Genomic DNA, 19,237 nt, shown 5'->3' on the forward strand with positions numbered 1-19,237 from the left:
GGCGTGAAGTCCTGCTTAAGATTCTCTCTTTCCTTCTGCTTTCCCCTGTAACCCCGTCTCTCTCCCTAAAAAAAGAAAATAAAATAGAACTACTGTATGATCCAGCAATCCCAATTCAGGATATATATGCAAAGAAAAGGAAATTATTATCTTGAAGAGATATCTGCACTCTTATGTTCATTGCACCATTATTCACAATAACTGAGACCTGGAAAGAATTTAAGTGTCTGTTGAGAAATGACAGGATAGAAACAAAGTGGTATATATACATAGTAGAATACTATTCAGCCATTTAAAAAGTCAAATTGAATTTTGAAGAACTATATCAATTACAAGAGCATCAAAAAATATGAAATCCCTAGTGACTAACATGACAAGATGTGTGAAATATTTATACTGAAAAATACTAAATGCTGCTGAGAGAAATTAAAGAAAACTGAAAATTTGAAAAAGATTAAAGCAGGAAAACTAATACCACTTGGTTTCAAGACTTACTGTAAAGCTACAGTAATCAAGACAGCATAGTACTGGTGTCAAGATAGAAATACATCAACAGAAAATAAAAGAAAGTTTAGAAACAGACCCACAGATATATGAACAACTGGTATTTGGCAAAGGTACAAAGGCAATTCAGAGAGGAAAGGATAATCTTGTCAACAATGGGTGCTGAAACATTTGTACATTCATATGCAAAACCATGAACTTCAATCCATACCTGTCAAAGGTAAAAATGAACTCAAAATGGATCTCAGACCTAAAATTAAAACCTAATTATAAATTTCTAGAAGAAAACAAAGACAAAAATATTTGTAACTTTGCTTATGCAAAGATTTTTTAGATATACTACCAAAAGCATGACCAAGTAAAGTAAAAATTCATAAATTAGACTTTGTCAAATGTAGAAACTTCTCATTGAAAGACAATTTTAAGAAAATGGGAAGGCAAGCTACAGACTGGGAGAAAATATTTGGAAATCACATATCTGTTAAGGTCTTGAATCTAGAATAAACAATTCTTAAAATTCAATAAAGAAAGTAATTTAAATAATGGGCAGAAGACCTTAAAGGCATGACCAATGAGTATATATATGGATGGCAAATGAATGCATAAAAATATTTTCAAAATTATTAATAATTAGGTTAATGCAAATTTAAGTGATATCGCCATGCATCTATTAGAATATGTAAAATGAAAAAGACTATTCCAAGGGCATCTGGGTGGCTGAGTTGGTTAAGCATTTGCCTTCAGCTCAGGTCATGATCTCAGAGTCCTAGGATGAAGCCTTGGGGTTGTCTCCTTTCTCAGCTGGGAGCCTGCTTGTCCTTCTCCCTCTACTCCACCCCCATTCATTCAGGCATGCTCTCTCTCTCTCTCTCTCAAATATATAAGTACAATCTTAAAAAGAGGGATAAAGAGAGAAAACTATCCCTGTAACAATTACTGAATTGAAAGGCATGAGCATATTTGGGCTACAGCCACATATTTACTGTTTGTTTTCCAAGAATTTAACTGAATGACTCCCACCTGCATCCATTCACAGTATATATTTCACGGAACTCTCACCAGAACATTAGAAAAATTGTTTAAATTCAAATCTCATCTAGACATTTAAGAGATTTTAAAATGGTTAATTTACATGCAGCTTTTGGGTTTATCATCTTAGCAGATGTTTCTTTTTCTCAACTTTCATCTGCAAGTCCCAAATTTAGTTGGTACAAATGCACCTGCAGTTGTCGTGTACTGTGGAGAAATCAAAAAGATCCATCAAATACTAGCTACCAACATAAGTAATCAAATGCCATGTTCTCATTTAGACCAGCAAAAACAGACCTCCAAATGAGAAAGTAAATATCTGCTGGGCTCAAAAAACAGACAGAGAGATAAAGTCAGCTGAAAAATTAACAGACAGTATTTCTCCCAAAGACATACTGTACTTGTAGAGTCAAGGTGACCTTGATGACTACTACTTTCTTCTTATTTTCACAATGAGAAAATGTGTTCTCTAAAATCATGGAGTAACAGCTTTATTGTTTGAATATCTATTAGTAAGAATGAAATATCCCTCCCTTGGCTGATCCCTGTGACACAGAAAACTAGCTTCACACCAAACCAAGGGCAGAGCTCCAGATAAGGGGGTTCTGGGCCAACAACCACTATCTATGTTATCTCTGTAGTTTTCAAGTTAACAGGACTCTGGGGCTACTTTGTAGTCTAGACGTGACCTTGAACTCTTTACAAACAGCCCTAATTGTCTACCTATCAAAATACTGCTTCACAAAAGTTATACCTACCTCTACCCTTCATTAAAATTTCCTAATAACTCTATTCCTTTGTTTTGTAACATGCCTCATAGTTCCTCTGTTGTGTGATCTCATTCATAGCAGGCCACAGTCAAATTCATAAATGTGATTTTGTGGGACTGCAGATTTGTTAGGTGATCTTGGGTTCATTGGGCTAGGAGGAAAAGGTTTGAAATAATATCGCCAGGGGGCGCCTGAGAGACTCAGTCGGTTAAGCATCCCCCTTCCATTCAGGTCAAGATCCCAGGGTCTTGGGATGAGCCCCACCAGGGCTCCCGGCTCAGCACAGTCGACGTCTCCCCCTTCCCCCACGCCCTGCTTGTGCGTCCCTCTCTCAAGTAAATAAATAAAATCTTTTAAAAAATATCTTCAGTAAATATTTGTTTTCATAAACTATCTGTTCGCATCATTCACGTGCAAATAATAAGAAAATAGGCGGCCGCTAATTTGGTAAGGATCTGAGCAAACAATGAAAGAGCATTTTAACACCACTGATCTAGATTATCTAGACCAATATTTCTATAAAAAGAAAAGGGAAAAACAGAAAAAAGAAAGGTGGGGAGATGGAAACAGTGATTTAGAGGGAAAGGTCCTCTAGGGCACTGCTTCAGTGCGGTAACAGCCTATAAGACCGCAAGCGCCGCTGCTGAGGGTCCCTTTCACTCTTCAATTAGATGCGGGACAGTCTCGGGCGCAACCAGAACTACAACTCCCGGCTTCCCGCGCGGCCCGGGGAAGGCAGGCCGGGACTGCGAGACAGAGGCTGCGGGGGATAGCGGCCCAGAGCCGGTCGCTCCTCTCCCAGAAGCGGTTTCGCACCTCTCTCCGCCCGCGGCGTCGGCGGCGTCGGCGCTCACGCAGGGGCGGGTCACGGCGGCGCGAAGCGGTGCTGGGCGGGAAGGGAAGTCGTGGCGGCGGCGGCAGCGGCGGCGGGGACGGCAGCGACGGCGCCGGCGGCGGCGGGGACCGCAGGAGCGGTGGTGCTGTCAGTTAGGCCGTCGGAGAAATGGGAGACCCGGGGTCGGAGGTGAGTGGGCGAGCGTTGGGCCGCGGCATTCTCAGGCCAGCGGGGAAGGGCTTTGTGTTTTGCTGAGAGTGAGGCCTGGTGCGCGGCGGTGGCCGCCCCGGCGGGCCGACAGTGTCCGCGTCTCGGGCCGAGCTCCGCGTTCGGGCCTGGTGCGGGTCTGAGCGGGGAACCAGCAGTAACAATGGCCGCCCGGCCGCCCCCGGCCCTGTGCGCCGGCCACGGAGGTCCCCGTGGTCGCTGCTCGGGCCGCGAGAGCGACATTTTGAGACAGGCTCGCTCCTGGGCGGTGTGCGTGCCTCCCTCCTCCTCGAGGAGATTTGGGGAATTCGCAGGGGCTGGTAAGTCGTTTTCGGCGTCCCTCCCTGTGGATGGCTCCACGTCTGCAGAGGCAGAGCCCGACTCCATCCATCGAGTCCTGTTGTTGGTGGGGTTTGCATGCAGTTGTGCTCAGTTCGGTTTCCTCGAGAGCTTGCTGTCTGTCTTACGGAGCTCTTCCTTCTTCGTTCTTTTTGGGAAGAATCTCTTCCTGCAGGTACGTGGCCGTATGTCGATAAGCATGTTCTGGCTTATTTTTATAGATGATAGAGTCTGTCCCTCCAGCGGGGCCTGAGGCATCTGAGGCAACAACGGATGAAAATGAGGATGACATTCAGTTTGTCAGTGTAAGTAGCAACGAAATTCGGGTGTTTCCCAGAATCCCAACCTATGCGCGGTAAGCGGTTCTGTGATGATGGTACCTCGCCTGTCCGTCCGTCGTTCAGCAGCTGGGCGTGGATGTCTTGCAGGTACTGGGCCCTGGGGAGTATGGCACAGGATGAGGAAATTGACCGAGAGGGGTCTCCGAGCACCTGCAGGGGCCACCACAAAGACTGTGCCCGAAAGGACATGTTGCACATGGAATCAGGCTTCTCATGCCTTCATTAGCGCCACTTTATACTTCCTGTGGGCAAAGTCGTGCTGTCTTAAGAGTGTGCTTGGAACAAGCGGGGCAGGAGCGTCCTTTGAAACACGACGTGCAGGTTAGAGGGAAGGGACGGGAGAAAGCAAGAAGGGTTGCAAGCACTCAAAGTGTGAGCTTTCCGGAGCTTGGTGACGCGAAGGCAGGTAGCTTGAAGCTTTCTCCAACCTCTGAGATCACCACGTTACAGCATAATGCAGGAGTTGACGTTCATAAGGAAGACCCTGCATCACCAGGAACACGCGTGGTTTTCAGACTGTCCCTTTGGGACAGTGGTCTCTGAGCATTAGGAAGTGTAAGTGTGCAGATTTCTGGGCCTCACACCACACCTGCTGAATCAGAATATGAGGGTGGGACCCAGGAATCTTCAGTTTGGAACAAAGAAAAGGACATGTGACTCTGTGAGCCATGCTTTGTAGGTTTAGGGGAACTGGGGTCATGATGTATTGGGGGATGGTTTTCACCCAAAACTGTCAAGTTTTGCAAAGGGTCTGTTTAAAGTGGTAGCTAGCCAGAAGCTTACACAAACCAGTGGTTAGTTGAGGTTTGCTGTCAAAGTTGTATAATTTTTCTTTAAATGAGTGCCCGTTTAATGTTTGTTTGTTAATTGCTGTAGGTTTAGGGCATCCTGATAAACCATTTTTCCAAATGTCAGTTTTCTAAATCAGATAATATCCCCTCTTTAAACATTGCGGTGTTAAGATGTTGTTTCTTGTTTCTTGTTCCAGTAGGGTCATATGGAAAGTGGTTTTTTTTTTAAGATTTTATTTATTTATTTGACACGGAGAGATTACAAGTCGGCACAGAGGCAGGTGGGGGTTGGAGAGGAGCAGGCTGGATCCCAGGACGCTGGGATCATGACCTAAGCTGAAGGAAGAGGCTTAAACCCACTGAGTCACCCAGGCATCCCTCATATGGAAATTCTTTACAAGCTATTTTCTTGACATTCTTCCCCATTAACAATACATATGGTAATCCCCCACCCCCCTTTTTTTTTTTGACACTTGGGACCTTATAAATTTGGGGGTACCAAGATAGGCTGGGTGCTGGTTCTGCCATCCCTATGTTGTAGAGTAATGATGTAGCTGTGGAAATTGAAGAGCTACCATGGCTTTTTTTTTTTTTTTCCCGGTACGGAAAAGCATTTGGCAGGAATATTTCATGGGTCTTTGGGAAAAATAATTTTGGTTCCTCTTGACTGTGGTTTAGAAACAAATGAATGGGACTTTTTTTTTTTTTTTAAGATTTTTATTTATTCGACAGACAGAGATCACAAGTAGGCAGAGAGGCAGGCAGAGAGAGAGGAGGAAGCAGGCTCCCCGCGGAGCCCCAATTTCAGGACCCTGAGATCATGATCTGAGCAGAAGGTAGAGGCTTAACCCACTGAGCTACCCAGACGCCCCTGAATGGGACATTACAAACCTGATATTTTTTGCAACTAGAACAAGGAGTGACATGGGTGTTATAACATGTGCCTTTGAGAAACAGAGGGAAACTACGAGATTGAGATTGGAAAAATAAATACTCTGTGGAATAAACAATTACATGATAAACTCTTACTGAATTAACATACCAGATTTTCTTCAGCTGAGGTTTACAACTCTCTTAATTTAATTTAATTATTTATTTATTCATTTTTAAATATTTTATTTATTTATTTATTTGACAGAGAGAGATCACAAGTAGGCATAGAGGCAGGCAGAGAGAGAGAGAGGAGGAAGCAGGCTCCCCGCTGAGCAGAGAACCTGATGCGGGGCTTGATCCCAAACCCTGGGAGCATGACCTGAGCTGAAGGCAGAGGCTTTAACCCACTGAGCTACCCAGGCACCCCAACATAACTTTTATATGCACTGGAAAACCAAATAATTCATTTGACTCTATTGTGATAGTCGCTTTATTGTAATAGTCTGGAACTGAACCTGTAATATTTCAGAGGTATGCTTGTATACTCTAAGTGGAATTTCGGTATCAGAAAGAAGAGAGTAAAAATACTCCTTATTTTATTTATTTATTTATTTATTTTAATATTTTATTTTTAAGTAATCTCTATATCCAACATGGGGCTCAGACCCACAACCAGGAGCTCAAGAGTCCATGCTCGCTTCAGCAGGACATACACTAAAAAAAATTAGTCAGGCTCCTATGACTGAGTCAGCCAGGTGCCCTCTCCACCATTGCCTTTAAATTGTTCCACAGGAAAAGAACAGTGATAATTTAATTCAGTTTTAGAATATACTCAGAAACAGAATTTACTTACCTTTATAACCCTATCCTCTGCTGGGCTCCACTAGGATATGCTTATTTCTCTTGTTTTTTTAATAGTACCATCAGTTAAAGATGAAATGCTCCTGGGTACAGTCCTCTGCTTCAGGGTTCTTCAGATACAAAAGTTACTACTTTACATACTCTATTATGGATTCCTGAGTCTTCCTATAAATCTCTTTCCAGCCTTCAGTCTACATTATAGCACAGCATCCTCTTTGAGTTTTGCCATATGCATATACGCATGTGTGTAGCTAAACAGTATGCTAAAAGAATGATAAAAATTTGTAAGTACAAAAGGAGCCCTTTTATTATAAATTTTATTGTAATATACATATAGAAGAGTTTACTGTCCTTCTAGCCTTTTATTTTAGTACTACATTACTATTGTCGGATTATCTTGTTATTAGTCTTCCCACACTTCATACTTTCCTAATCTTGAACCACAGCTTTAATACTGTTTGCATCTTAGCACTGTTGACTGGTTCATTTACCTATAGAATAAAATTTTAGGGTTTTGACCCAGGTATTTAGGGCTTGGTGTATTCTATAGGTAGTATATATGTAAAGAAAGAATTGAAAAAGTCAGGGCTTGATGTTTGCTTGTATAAGGATATGGAGGATAAAGCAGAGCTATTCAAGAACTCTGTGATTTTGAGTTTAGATATCTAAAAAATAATTGATAGTCAGCCAGTTAAAGAATATAGTACCGTGATGTGTCTTTTTAATACAATCCCTGTACTATTTTCCATTTCCACAGGAAATGGAAAAGGAATCCACATGGCTTTATTCCTCTATGTAGATTTAGTTTCTCTTTGGGTTTTGTCATCATTACTTACTCATCTACTCTGAAATCTGCTCCTGTGCTGCTTCTGTTTCTGATTATTCTGTGCCACCTGCAAAAGACTTCCTCTGTTGAGGAAGTCTTGCTAATTCTGACAACAAAACCTCCTGATTGTAAATGCAAGTTTGGTTTGAATGGTTTTCATGACTTGTAAATTTGCTCATTTCCTTTTTAGGAAGAACCATCAAAACGTGTTCTTGAATACATTGTTCTGGTCTGTGGTGATAATGAAGAGCTTAGCACCTGTCCTAGCGATGTAAGTATATTTGTGGTTTTTCAGTTCTGTCATTAAGTGCAAAGTGTGTTGGAGGTGGTTTGCAAGAACTGATTGAACTGGCTTGCAAGAACTGATTGTAAGATTTTCAGGAGTTTTGTGGGCGGATTTGTTAAACATAACCATTGTTAAAAATTAAAGTGTATTTTAAAATTTGAAGTATATAAAGTTACAAGGAAATAAGTTGTTACATTTAAGGTAGTAAATACTCAAAACTCATCATATCTTAATTTGAGATTATTTATACCTATTGTATCTGAGTGGTAGAAATACTATATAACAGCATGCTCCTGCAACATGATTGGAGTATTTACACCAAGGTAAATGTCAAACTACAAATCAGGGCTTAATTATTTACTGATATCTAAACTTAAGAAAGTGGTGGTTAAAATGTTAATGCAGATTAAGCCTAAAAATATGATACATCTCTAAATTGCTGGACTGTGTGCTATGTGAACAATTGAGAAAACCTTGTAATACTTGAAAACTCTTCCTTGTTTCAACAAAGATGATGTCATTGATAAGTGAGTGGAGTTTTGGTATACATCTTCATCTTTTCACTTTTCTTCTTGTTAAATGAAACTTAACCACTTTTCACATTGGAACTATACTCAGTTGTAAATCATATGAGCAACTTCTCTGTTCACTTGGATGTTAATCAAACATTCATAGTCAGATTTCATGACATTGGCTATAAAATTTTAAAAACGTTCACCTGGCTAACTCACTTAGGAGGAGCATCCAGCTTTTATTTCAGCGTCATGAATTCAAACCCCACATTGGGTGTAGAAATTACTAAAAAAATTAAAAAATTTAAAAAAAACTGATAGTGAATTTTTCACCAAATAGCAAGTCATATTGAAGTTACAGGTACAAATTGAAAATCAGGGTCTTTTATTTTTTATTTATTTATTTAAGTTTTGTTTTGTTTTGTTTTTGGACAGACAGGGATCACAAATAGGTGGAGAAGCAGGCAGAGAGAGAGGAGGAAGCAGGCTCCTGCTGAGCAGAGAGTCTGATGTGGGGCTTGATCCCAGGACCCTGAGATTATGACCTGAGCGGAAGGCAGAGGTTTTAACCCACTGGGCCACCCAGGTGCCCGCAGTGTAAGTATTTTAATTCAAAATTTATTTCTAAAATTTTGTAAAGAAATCATTAACAAATTTTTGCATTAATCCTTAAAGTGTTCTCAAGAACTTTACTTGTATTTTTTTTCAGATTCTGTTCCCTAAAATGCCAAAACGACAGGGAGATTTTTTGCATTTTTTAAATGTGAAGAAGGTGAAAACAGACAAGGAAATAATAATAGCAAAAATCATTGTGGATTGTCTAAGTCGAAGGAATCAGATTTCAAATATGTTGAACAACCAATCATTGAGGAAAATCCATCATATTCATCTAAGGAAGAAACAGATAATCTTGTGCTTCCATATTGTTGGAATGAAAAACAAGCATTTAAGTTTACAGAACAGTACAAATGGCTTGAAATTAAAAGAACGTAAATTAGGATGTAAGGATTGTTCAATCGTTCGGCATTTGGGATCAAAAGCAGAAAAGCATGTCCATGTGTCTAAGGAATAGATTGCATATTGAGTAACCCCTACTTGCAGTAAAAAAATTAGGAACACGATGAAAAAAATTAGGGAACACGATGTTTCTAAAGCCCATGGTAAAATTCAGGATTTGTTAAAGGAATCAATGACTCAAATTCTGATTTAGTGCATAAACAAAATAATAAAAATACTGATGCTGATGAGGGAGGAGGAGGCTGGCTAAGGACAGAGCAAAAGCTGGTGCCTTGCACCCCCTCTCCACCTGCCCCCCTCCATATGTGTAGCATTCCTCAGGCACCCCTGACTGCCATAAAACGATAAATAGTTAACTTGCAGGGATCGCAATCCTGCAGAACAGGAATCTCCCTTGCTCTACAGATGTCCTAGAGACCTAAACAGGGAGGTTACCTTATCAATAGCACAAATTTCCAGAGGCAAATAACTCTCAGTTCCTAAAGCCCTAATGTCTCCCTCCCCACCATAAACTGGAGGAGGCTGAGGTAGAAGGGAATGTAAATGATAGCAGCATCATAATACCCCACCAAGAATCTCCCAACTATCTTGATGTTAATGCCCGACCTAAGAGATATTGATGAAGCCATAAGGGCAAGCCGCCCCCCCCCACTGCACCTTGTAGGCCCTCCCTAACATGTGAGAACTCTGTTGAAACCTCCCATCTCTTCCCCTCCCCTTCCCCCAACCGCAAAGTATATAACATGCCTACCCTCACAACCCGGGGCAGCAGCTCTTCCTGCCCACGGGTCCTGTCCCCGTGCTTTAATAAACCACCATTTTGCACCAAAGATGTCTCAAGAATTCTTTCTTGGTCATCGGCTCCGGACCTCAGCCCACCGAACCTCACCTAGGTTCTAGAACTTCATCAATGCTACTGTAAAATTTTTCAATACTGTTTACAGTTCAGTAAAACACAATAGACCTTTATCTGATATTGAGGGGGCAATAGAATTACAAGAGAAAAATGGAGAGGTCAGCTGTTTATAAATACATGATATAGTGCAACAAGAATAGCAGAACATATTGGAAAAGAAATGAATATGAAGATATTTAAGAATATTATAAAAGAGAATGCCAAAATCTGCATCATAATTGATGAGGCATCTACAGTTTTGAAGAAAAGCACTCTAGTGGTTTATCTCCAGTGCACGTTCCGTTGGCTCCCACACCAGTTATGTTATTTGTTGCTTTAAAAGAATTGGTGTCATCTGCAGCAGCATGTATTTTCAGTACAATATCTTTAAATGATCGTGGGTATACTAATGAAAATTTGAAAGCAAATTTAGTTGCATTTTGTTCTGATGGTGCTAATATAATTCTGGGAAGAAAGTCTGAAGTAGCTACAAAATTGTTGGAAAATTTTCCTAAAATCATTACTTGGAATTGTTTAAACTATCGATTTCAGTTGTCAATTGATACAATATCTGAAATAAAACAACTATCATTTTAAACTACTTCTTGATAAAATTTATTCCACTTATCACCATTCTAAAAAAAATCTAAACAAGCTTTTAGAAAATGTAGCTAAAGATCTTGAAATTGAAATTATTAAAATTAGCTGGGTAATGGGACCAAGATGGGTAGCATGTGGTTTATAAGCTGCTACTGCTGTATGGCATGCATATCCTGTATTATATATGCATTTTTCTAATTTTACTCTGGTTTGGCAAAGAGATTAGCTAACATTCATTTTTTGCAAGACCTTGCTTTAATGATTGACATTCTTCAAGAATTTTCACTACTTTCAACTGCATTACAGTCCAGATCAACAAACATTCAGAAAGCACAAAAATTGATCAAACGTACCATAAGAGCCTTGGAAATTTTTAAATATTGGTACTGGAAAGCATGAGTCTCAGACTGAAGGTTTGATTAAGTCAGATAAGTTTAAGATATTCCATTTAGTAAAAATAATAGTAAATAGTAAAAATAGGGGTACCTGGGTGGCTCAGTGGGTTAAAGCCTCTGCCTTCGGCTCAGGTCATGATCTCAGGGTTCTGGGATTGAGCCCCACATCGGGCTCTCTGCTCAGCAGGGAGTCTGTTTCCTCTTCTCTGACTGCCTCTCTGCCTACTTGTAATCTCTGTCTAATAAATAAATAAAATCTTTAAAATATATATATATATATAAATTTAATGCTCTTTATAAGTATATGTTACTAGAAAACATAATTGAACACATGCATTTACATCTTATAACTGACAGAAACCATGATGAAAGTATTTTTAATTATTTTGACTTGCTAGAACACTCTACATGGCCTTATGAAGAAATGACTTCACCATGGATAGCTGGTGAAAAAAAATTATTTCATCTATGTGAAATTTTAAAATAAGAAATTGATTTGAATGATTTTTGGGAATTTGTAAATAATATAAAATCTAATAGTGTTTCAATTCCTACAACTACACAAATAGCTAAAAAGATAGTTAATACTATTGCCATCAATAATGTTGAAGCTGAAAGAGGTTTCAATTTCATGAACATAATTTGTACAAGGGTGAGAAATAGTTTAACAATAGATCACATATCAGATCTAATGACAATAAATTTATTGGGGAAATTGCAGATTGCAACGCAACTCCATTTGTAAAGTCCTGGTCAAACTGTAACCACAGATTGGCTACAGATACAAGAGTTAGGCAAAAATCAACAAAAGCCTTCTATGAGAATCAGTTGGCTATATGGAACTTACAATAAAGGGTATTATATGTGTTTTTATCATTTGTAAATTGTGTGCTACACACCTTAAAAAAATTTTTTTGAAACCCCATTGTTAAACATTCATTGACACATTTATATAGTTTTTTTTAAGAGATTGGCCCGTGTCTACTAGAGTAGGCCATGATGTATATTATAAGGTGTCCTGTACAGAACATCCAACCATTTCCATTTCTGCTGCCTTACTTTTAGAAAGAATGCAAGAGTAACAACCCAGATAAGTTCAAAACCCTGGAAATTATATAAAATAAATGAAAAATGGAATAAAAATTGCAAGCCTTTTGGCTATCAATCACTTCTGTATGTGCTAATATATCTGTGGCTATTAAGCACTTGAGCTCACCAGGACTAAGTGAATTTCTTACTTAATTAAATATAAAAAAGTGTAAAATATTTTTAACAACTTTTTTTTTTTTTTTTAGAAATACAGTTAACTTGCTACCTTGCTCATGATTATTGTAGTATGCCTGTCAAACTCATGTGTCATGTGTAATACTACATAAAACACATCACTCGGGATCCTGGGTGGCTCAGTTGGTTGGGGAACTGCTTTCGGCTCAGGTCATGATCCTGGAGTCCCAGGATTGAGTCCCTCATCGGGCTCGCAGCTCCATGGGGAGTCTGCTTCTCTCTCTGACCTTCTCCTAGCTCATATTCTCTCTCACTGTCTCTCTCTCAAATAAATAAATAAAATATTAAACACACACACACACACACATCACTGCATTGGTGTCAACAGATGGATTCAGGGCACATTATTTTTTTCTATGAATTGATGTAACATAGCATCTTTACCTGAGTATTTTATACAGACAATAAGAATTACAGTGATACTTGTTAATTAATTGAAATACTTATCTTAATTATAATTATCTTTCTAGTTCAGACATGAATATATGCACATTTTTTAATTTAAAATGAAGGCATACTGAAAAATAGAGATACAGAATCTAGTGTTACAACTGGAACAATAAGACTGGGAAAAGGTACTTTACACATTTCATGATGAATGGTTAATTGCAGTTGACTGAGGCAGAGAAAAGCTGGTTTGTTTTTTTGTTTGTTTCTGTTTGTTTTTTTTTTTTTTTTGAAGGTTCTATTTATTTATTTGAGAGAGAGTTTGAGAAAGGAGGTCAGAGGAGAAGCAGACTCCCTGTGGAGCTGGGAGCCCAAAGCAGGACTCGATCCCAGCACTCCAGAATTATGACCTGAGCTAAAGGCAGCCACCCAACCAACTGAGCCACCCAGGTGCCCCAAAAAGCTGGTATTTGAAAAAGACAGTAAAGAAGTGGATAATACTGAGACAGTTTCAGCAAATGCATAATGAATGAAATCTTTCAAAGTAAAAAAATTGAACTTCAGTCACTGGAAATTAGAATTAAATGTTCAACAACATTTTTTTTTTAAGATTTTATTTATTTATTTGACAGACAGAGATCACAAGTAGACGGAGAGAGAGGCAGGGAGAGAGAGAGAGAGGAAAGCAGGCTCTCTGCTGAGCAGAGAGCCCAATGTGGGACTTGATCCTAGGACCCTGAGATCATGACCTGAGCCGAAGGCAGTGGCTTAACCCACTGAGCCACCGAGGCGCCCCTTCAACAACATTTCTTAAATAGTTTTTTTTTAAGGTTGATTTTAAGTTTGGCCAGCTATAAAACAGCTTGGATTTTCACATAAATAAAAAAAAAAACTGGTTTTGAATAGATAATAAAATATTTCAGTAGCAGAAATTGTTAGAAAATTATGAATTAAAGCCTAAGAAATATTTTATTAAGAAAGTACAAAGTCCATAGGTAACCAAACATTGTAGAATACAGGGCCTTCCTAACTATCAAAGATTAATTGACTTAGAATCTGAAAAGTGTTTTTCTTTGGATGAGTTATGTAATATAAGAGCTCCAGCTCAAAATTTGGAGTATATTTTGTCTCATAGGACTTAAAACATTTATGAAGCAATAATTTGAATTCATGGCCTAAAACTTATGTAGCCTTTTGTGTGTTTTTTTTTTGTTTGTTTTGTTTTGTTTTTTGTTTTTGTTTTTTTAAGTAAGCTCTGTGTCCAAAGTGGAGCTTGAATTCATGACCCCACGATCAAGAGTTGTTTCCTCAACTGATTGAGCCAGCCAGGTGCCCCATATAGTTTTGTGGGTTTTTTGTTTTTTTTTTTGTTGTTGTTTTTTTAAAGATTTTATTTATTTATTTGACAGAGAGAGATCACAAGTAGGCAGAGATGCAGGCAGAGAGAGAGAGGGAAGCAGAGAGCCCGATGCGGGGCTCGATCCCAGGACCCTGAGATCATGACCCGAGCTGAAGGCAGAGCCACCCAAGCACCCCATTTTTTATTTTACTTTTTAAAAGAATTTTTTTATTTATTCATTTGAGACCGAGAAATAGCAGGAGCCGTGGGGAAAGGCAGAGGGAGAAGTGGACTCCCTGCTGAGCAGGGAGCCCTATGTGGGGCTCCATCCCCACACCTGCAGATCATGATCTGAGCCCCCAGGTGCCTCTATGTAGATATTTTTTAATCTTTTACATTTGTTAGAAGAGTTTCAGATAGATGAGGAAAAAAAAATTATCTCTGTCACAGTAAATGGCATTTTAGGTAAGCTAGGTAAAATGTCAGATCTTTTTGAAATTTTTAAATGAAAGATTCCCCTTATTTGTTATTCTACCTGTATGATACATTTTGAAGATAGTTGTGGTCAGTTTTTTAAAATGGTCTCTATGACAGGTGTCAAGGGTACGGTTTAATGTTCATTATATGAGGGTGCCTGGGTGGCTCAGTGGTTTAAGCCACTGCCTTCGGCTCAGGTCATGATCCCAGGGTCCTGGGATCGAGTCCCGCATCGGGCTCTCTGCTCAGCAGGGAGCCTGCTTCCTCCTCTCTCTCTCTGCCTGCCTCTCTGCCTACTTGTGATCTCTCTCTGTCAAATAAATAAATAAAATCTTTTTAAAATAAATAAATAAATAAAATAAAATACACATTCTTGGGGCGCCTGGGAGGTGCAGTGGGTTAAGCCTCTGCCTTCAGCTCAGGTCATGATCCCAGTGCCCTGGGATCAAGCCCTGCTTCGGGCTCTCTGCTCAGCCGGGAGCCTGCTTCCTCCTCTCTCTGCCTGGCTCTCTGCCTATTTGTGATCTCTGTCAAATAAATAAATAAAAAATCTTTAAAAAAAATTTTTTTTTTAAATACACATTCTTACAACTTTTGTTAGTTAGGAAGACAGACTCAAATAACAGAAAACCCAATTTAAATCACTTAAATGGTTTTTTCTGGAGATGGCTGCAGGCTTTGCTTAAGTAGCTCAATGTCGTTATTGCTGTGTTATGTGGGACACTATTGGTCTTGCCCTTTGGGTTACAGGATGTCTGGCAGAGTTTTAGATATAACCGGAGTTAAGTCAAGAAGGCAAGGGGTAGAGCAAACCCTGTATAGCCATCAGGAAATCAGAAGCTTTGCCAGAAGATTTTTCAAGTATATTTATATTTTACTCACCAGAATTTTTTCAACATGACCATCTGTCATTGCAAGAGAGGCTTGGAATGTGAACACGTTTACTTTTCCTAGTTTCTTTAGTGAATGCAGACAGCAGAGAAAAGGGAATGGAGAGTGGGTTAGCCAGTCTATGATATTTACCGTATTTCTCTGCTACAGAAAATCCTTCACTGGTTTCTCACTTTCTTAAGGGTAGTAGAGTTCATCCTTTCTGATTGTTTTATAAGGAGTCATGCCGCTGCTAGATAGTGAGTTTCTTGAAAGGAGTCTGTGGGACGCCTGGGTGGCTCAGTGTGTTAAGCCTCTGCCTTTGGCTCGGGTCATGAAATTGGGGTCCTGGGATCGAGCCCCATGTCGGGCTCTCTGCTCAGCAGGGAGCCTGCTTCCCCCTCCCATTCTGCCGACTTGTGATCTCTCTCTCTGTGTCAAATAAAATCTTTAAAAAAAAAAAAAAGTCATCTATAACCCTGACTATTAATGTCAAGCACATAGGAGGAGCTCAGTGAAAGTTATCTTAGTATGTGAAGTTTCCTACATGTCAGTTCACTTTTATTTTTTTAAAGATTTTATTTATTTGACAGAGAGAGATCACAAGTAGGCGGAGAGGGAGGCAGAGAGAGAGGAGGAAGCAGGCTCCCTGCCGAGCAGAGAGCCCTAACAAGAGGGGCTTGATTCCAGGATTCCTGGATCACAACCTGAGCTGAAGGCAGAGGCTTTAACCCACTGAGACTCCCAGGCGCCCCATGTCAGTTCATTATTTTTTTTCTTTTTAAGATTTTATTTATTTGACAGAGAGAGAGATTACAAATAGGCAGAGAGTCAAGCAGAGAGAGAGGGGGGAAGCAGACTCTCTGCTCAGCAGGGATGCTGAGGCAGATGCAGGGCTCAATCCCAGGGCCCTGAGATCATGACCTCAGCCGAAGGCAGTGGCTTAATCCACCGAACCACCCATGCACCCATGTCAGTTCATTTTTAAAAGCTGATTACATCTTCAAATATTTCTATTTCCCAGTGGACTTCTAAGGGAAATAAGATACTCTACAGCTTTTAATTTCAGACATACTGATATGCCTTAACACTTCACATTTACTTTGAAGATACACTGAGGTATTCTTTAAAATGAATTTAAAATATTATTTTTTTTAAAGATTTTATTTATTTGACAGACAGATCACAAGTAGGCAGAGAAGCAGGCAGAGAGAGAGAGGAGGAAGCAGGCTCCCTGCTGAGCAGAGAGCCTGATACGGGACTCAATCCCAGGACTCTGGGATCATGATCTGAGCCAAAGGCAGAGGCCTTAACCCACTGAGCCACCCAGGTGCCCCAAAATATTGCTTGTTTTAACATAGATGTGTTAATAGTTTGAACTGAGAATTTTTATTTATTAATTTATGTATTTACTTATTTATTTTAGAGAGAGGGAGAGAGAATGTGCACTCAGGTGGGGGAAAGGGGAGAGGGTGAGGGAGAGGGAATCTCAAGTAGATTAGGCTGAGTGTGAAGCCCAATGCAGGGCTTGATCTCATGACCCTGAGATCATGATCTAAGCCAAAATCAGGAGTCAGAGGCTTAACTGACTGAGCCATCCACACATCCCTGGACAGAAAATTTCAATAAGAATTTCAGTATGTAGGGGCACCTGGGTTTCTCAATGGGTTAAAGCCTCTGCCTTCCACTCAGGTCATGATCCCAGGGTCCTAGGATTGAGCCCCACATCCGGCTCTGCTCAGCAGGGAGCCTGCTTCCTCCTCTCTCTCTCTGCCTGCCTCTCTGCCTACTTGTGATCTCTGTCTGTCAAATAAATTAAAAATAAATAAATTTTTAAAGTAAATAAAAATTGTTTAAAAAAAGAATTTCAATACGTAGCATTTTTTAGAAATTGCAACTCATAACATGAAAAACAAACACAAACATCAGTACTGCCACCCAGTTTCATTACTTAAATTTGTGTTTTAGTTTCCAAGCACATTGGTTCCAAATGATATATATTTTTTAAATATTTTATTTATTTATTTGATAGAGAGAGAGATCACAAGTAGGCAGAGAGGCAGAAAAAGAGAGACGGGGAAACAGGCTCCCTGCCGAGCAGAGAGCCCAATGTGGGGCTCGATTCCAGGACCCTGAGATCATGACCTGAGCCAAATGCAGAGGCTTAACCCACTGAGCCATCCAGGCACCCCCAAATGATATTTCTTTGTCATGAGTTAATGAGAAAGGTCAGGAACAGACTTAATATGTGATTTATGTGTTCATTCACCAAATGGGGCAATGGTGTACTTTTGGTAGTGTTTAAGTTCAAGTACTTTTGAGAAGTGGTACAGATTTGGCCAAAAAGCATGAGAAATGGTAAATAGGCAAATATAAAAGACCATTTTCTTGTTAATTTCTTTAAGATATGGCAAAAGTGGGGCTTCTGGTAGCTCAGTCAGTAGATCATGCCATGCAACTCTTGATTTTGGGGTTATTCTTTTGAGCTCCACATTGGGTGTCAAGATTACTTTATTTTATCTTTTAAATATTTTACTTATTTATTTGACAGAGAGAGAGAGAGACAGCGAGAGACGGAATACAAGAGGAGTGGTAGAGGGAGAAGCAGGCCTCCCACTGAGCAAGGAGCCCAAAGCCTGGGGCTTGATCCCAGGACCCCGAGATCATGATCCAAGCCGAAGGCAGACGCTTAACGCTGAGCCACCCAGGCGCCCCTACTTAAAGTATTTTTTAAAATGAAATATAGCAAAAGTTATTGTTTTAGATGTACTAGAGCATTAAAAAGTAGATATGATAGAATAGGGAAGTATATAGTTGCGAAGTTTTGATGTATTACATGAGATGGTACAATATTAACTAAGAAACAGAGTTAAGAGTATATTTTTTTTAAGATTTTATTTATTTGAGAGAGAAACAGCAAGAGAGGGAACACAAGCAGGGGGAGTGGGAGAGGAAGAAGCAGGTTTCCCACCAAAGAGGGAGCCCGATGCGGGGCTTGATCCTAGGACCCTGGGATCATGACCGGAGCCAAAGGCAGATGCTTAATGACTGAGCCACCCAGGCGCCCCTGTATTTTTTTTTTTTTAAGATTTTATTTACTTATCTGACAGAGCGCACAGGGGGAGCAGCAGAGGGAGAGGGAGAAGCAGGCTCCCCGCTGAGCAGGAAGCATGATGCAGAGCTCAATCCCAGGACCCTGAGATCATGACCTGAGCCAAAGGCAGATGCTTAATTGACTGAGCCACCCAGGCACCCCAAGAATGTATGTTCTAATTCTTTTTTTTTTTTTTTTAAAGATTTAATCTATCTATTTGACAGAGAGCACAAACAAGGGAAGTGGGGGAGGGAGAAGCAGGCTCCACACCCAACAGGGAGCCCAATGAGGGACTTGATCCCAGGACCCTGGGATTATGACCTGAGCCAAAGGCAGATGCTTAACTGACTGAGCCACCTGGGTGCCTGTATGTTCTAATTCTTAGAATAACTATTTTAAAAAGAATTCAGAGAATTACAGCTAAGAAAGCAATAATGGAATTTTGTTAAATGTTCAGATTCTCAGAAAAAAAGACAGGAAAATGTACAGAAGAACAAAAAACAGGGCAAACAAAATACAATTGTAGATTTAAATATAGCTGTAGCAATAGTTATATTAAATACAAATGGTCTAAATATACTAATAAATAAGGCAGATTGGCAAAATGAACAAACAGCAATACCTAACTCTGCCCATAAGAAATAGTTTTTAGTTATAAAATCACAAGTTGAAACTATCTGGATTGAAAAATGTTCCTGTTCCTCC

At 39.8% G+C, this 19,237-nt stretch overlaps 2 protein-coding genes across 2 annotated transcripts in view; both read left to right on the forward strand.

Annotated features, from left to right (window-relative positions):
• Positions 1–3,110: 3,110 nt before the first annotated feature.
• Positions 3,111–19,237, forward strand: part of ZNF451 (zinc finger protein 451) — a 138,410-nt gene continuing 122,283 nt past the window's right edge. Inside the window, exons 1-2 of the mRNA XM_059178328.1 lie at positions 3,111–3,212; positions 3,246–3,320. The gene's annotated coding sequence lies outside the window, so the exon portion shown is untranslated. The remainder of the gene's footprint in view (positions 3,213–3,245; positions 3,321–19,237) is intronic.
• KIAA1586 (KIAA1586 ortholog) lies at positions 3,196–12,037 on the forward strand. Its single transcript, XM_059178336.1, is given in 16 exon segments — positions 3,196–3,327; positions 3,906–3,989; positions 7,567–7,647; positions 8,884–8,964; positions 8,967–9,155; positions 9,157–9,358; positions 9,361–9,413; positions 10,092–10,217; positions 10,220–10,388; positions 10,391–10,673; positions 10,675–10,883; positions 10,886–11,064; positions 11,066–11,120; positions 11,123–11,146; positions 11,360–11,794; positions 11,797–12,037. Coding segments are annotated over 16 exon segments (2,328 nt in total). The 5' UTR covers positions 3,196–3,306; the 3' UTR covers positions 11,934–12,037.

This window comes from Mustela lutreola, chromosome 6 (genome assembly GCF_030435805.1).
Source record: "Mustela lutreola isolate mMusLut2 chromosome 6, mMusLut2.pri, whole genome shotgun sequence".
In the NCBI taxonomy this organism is placed as follows: Eukaryota; Metazoa; Chordata; class Mammalia; order Carnivora; family Mustelidae; genus Mustela; species Mustela lutreola.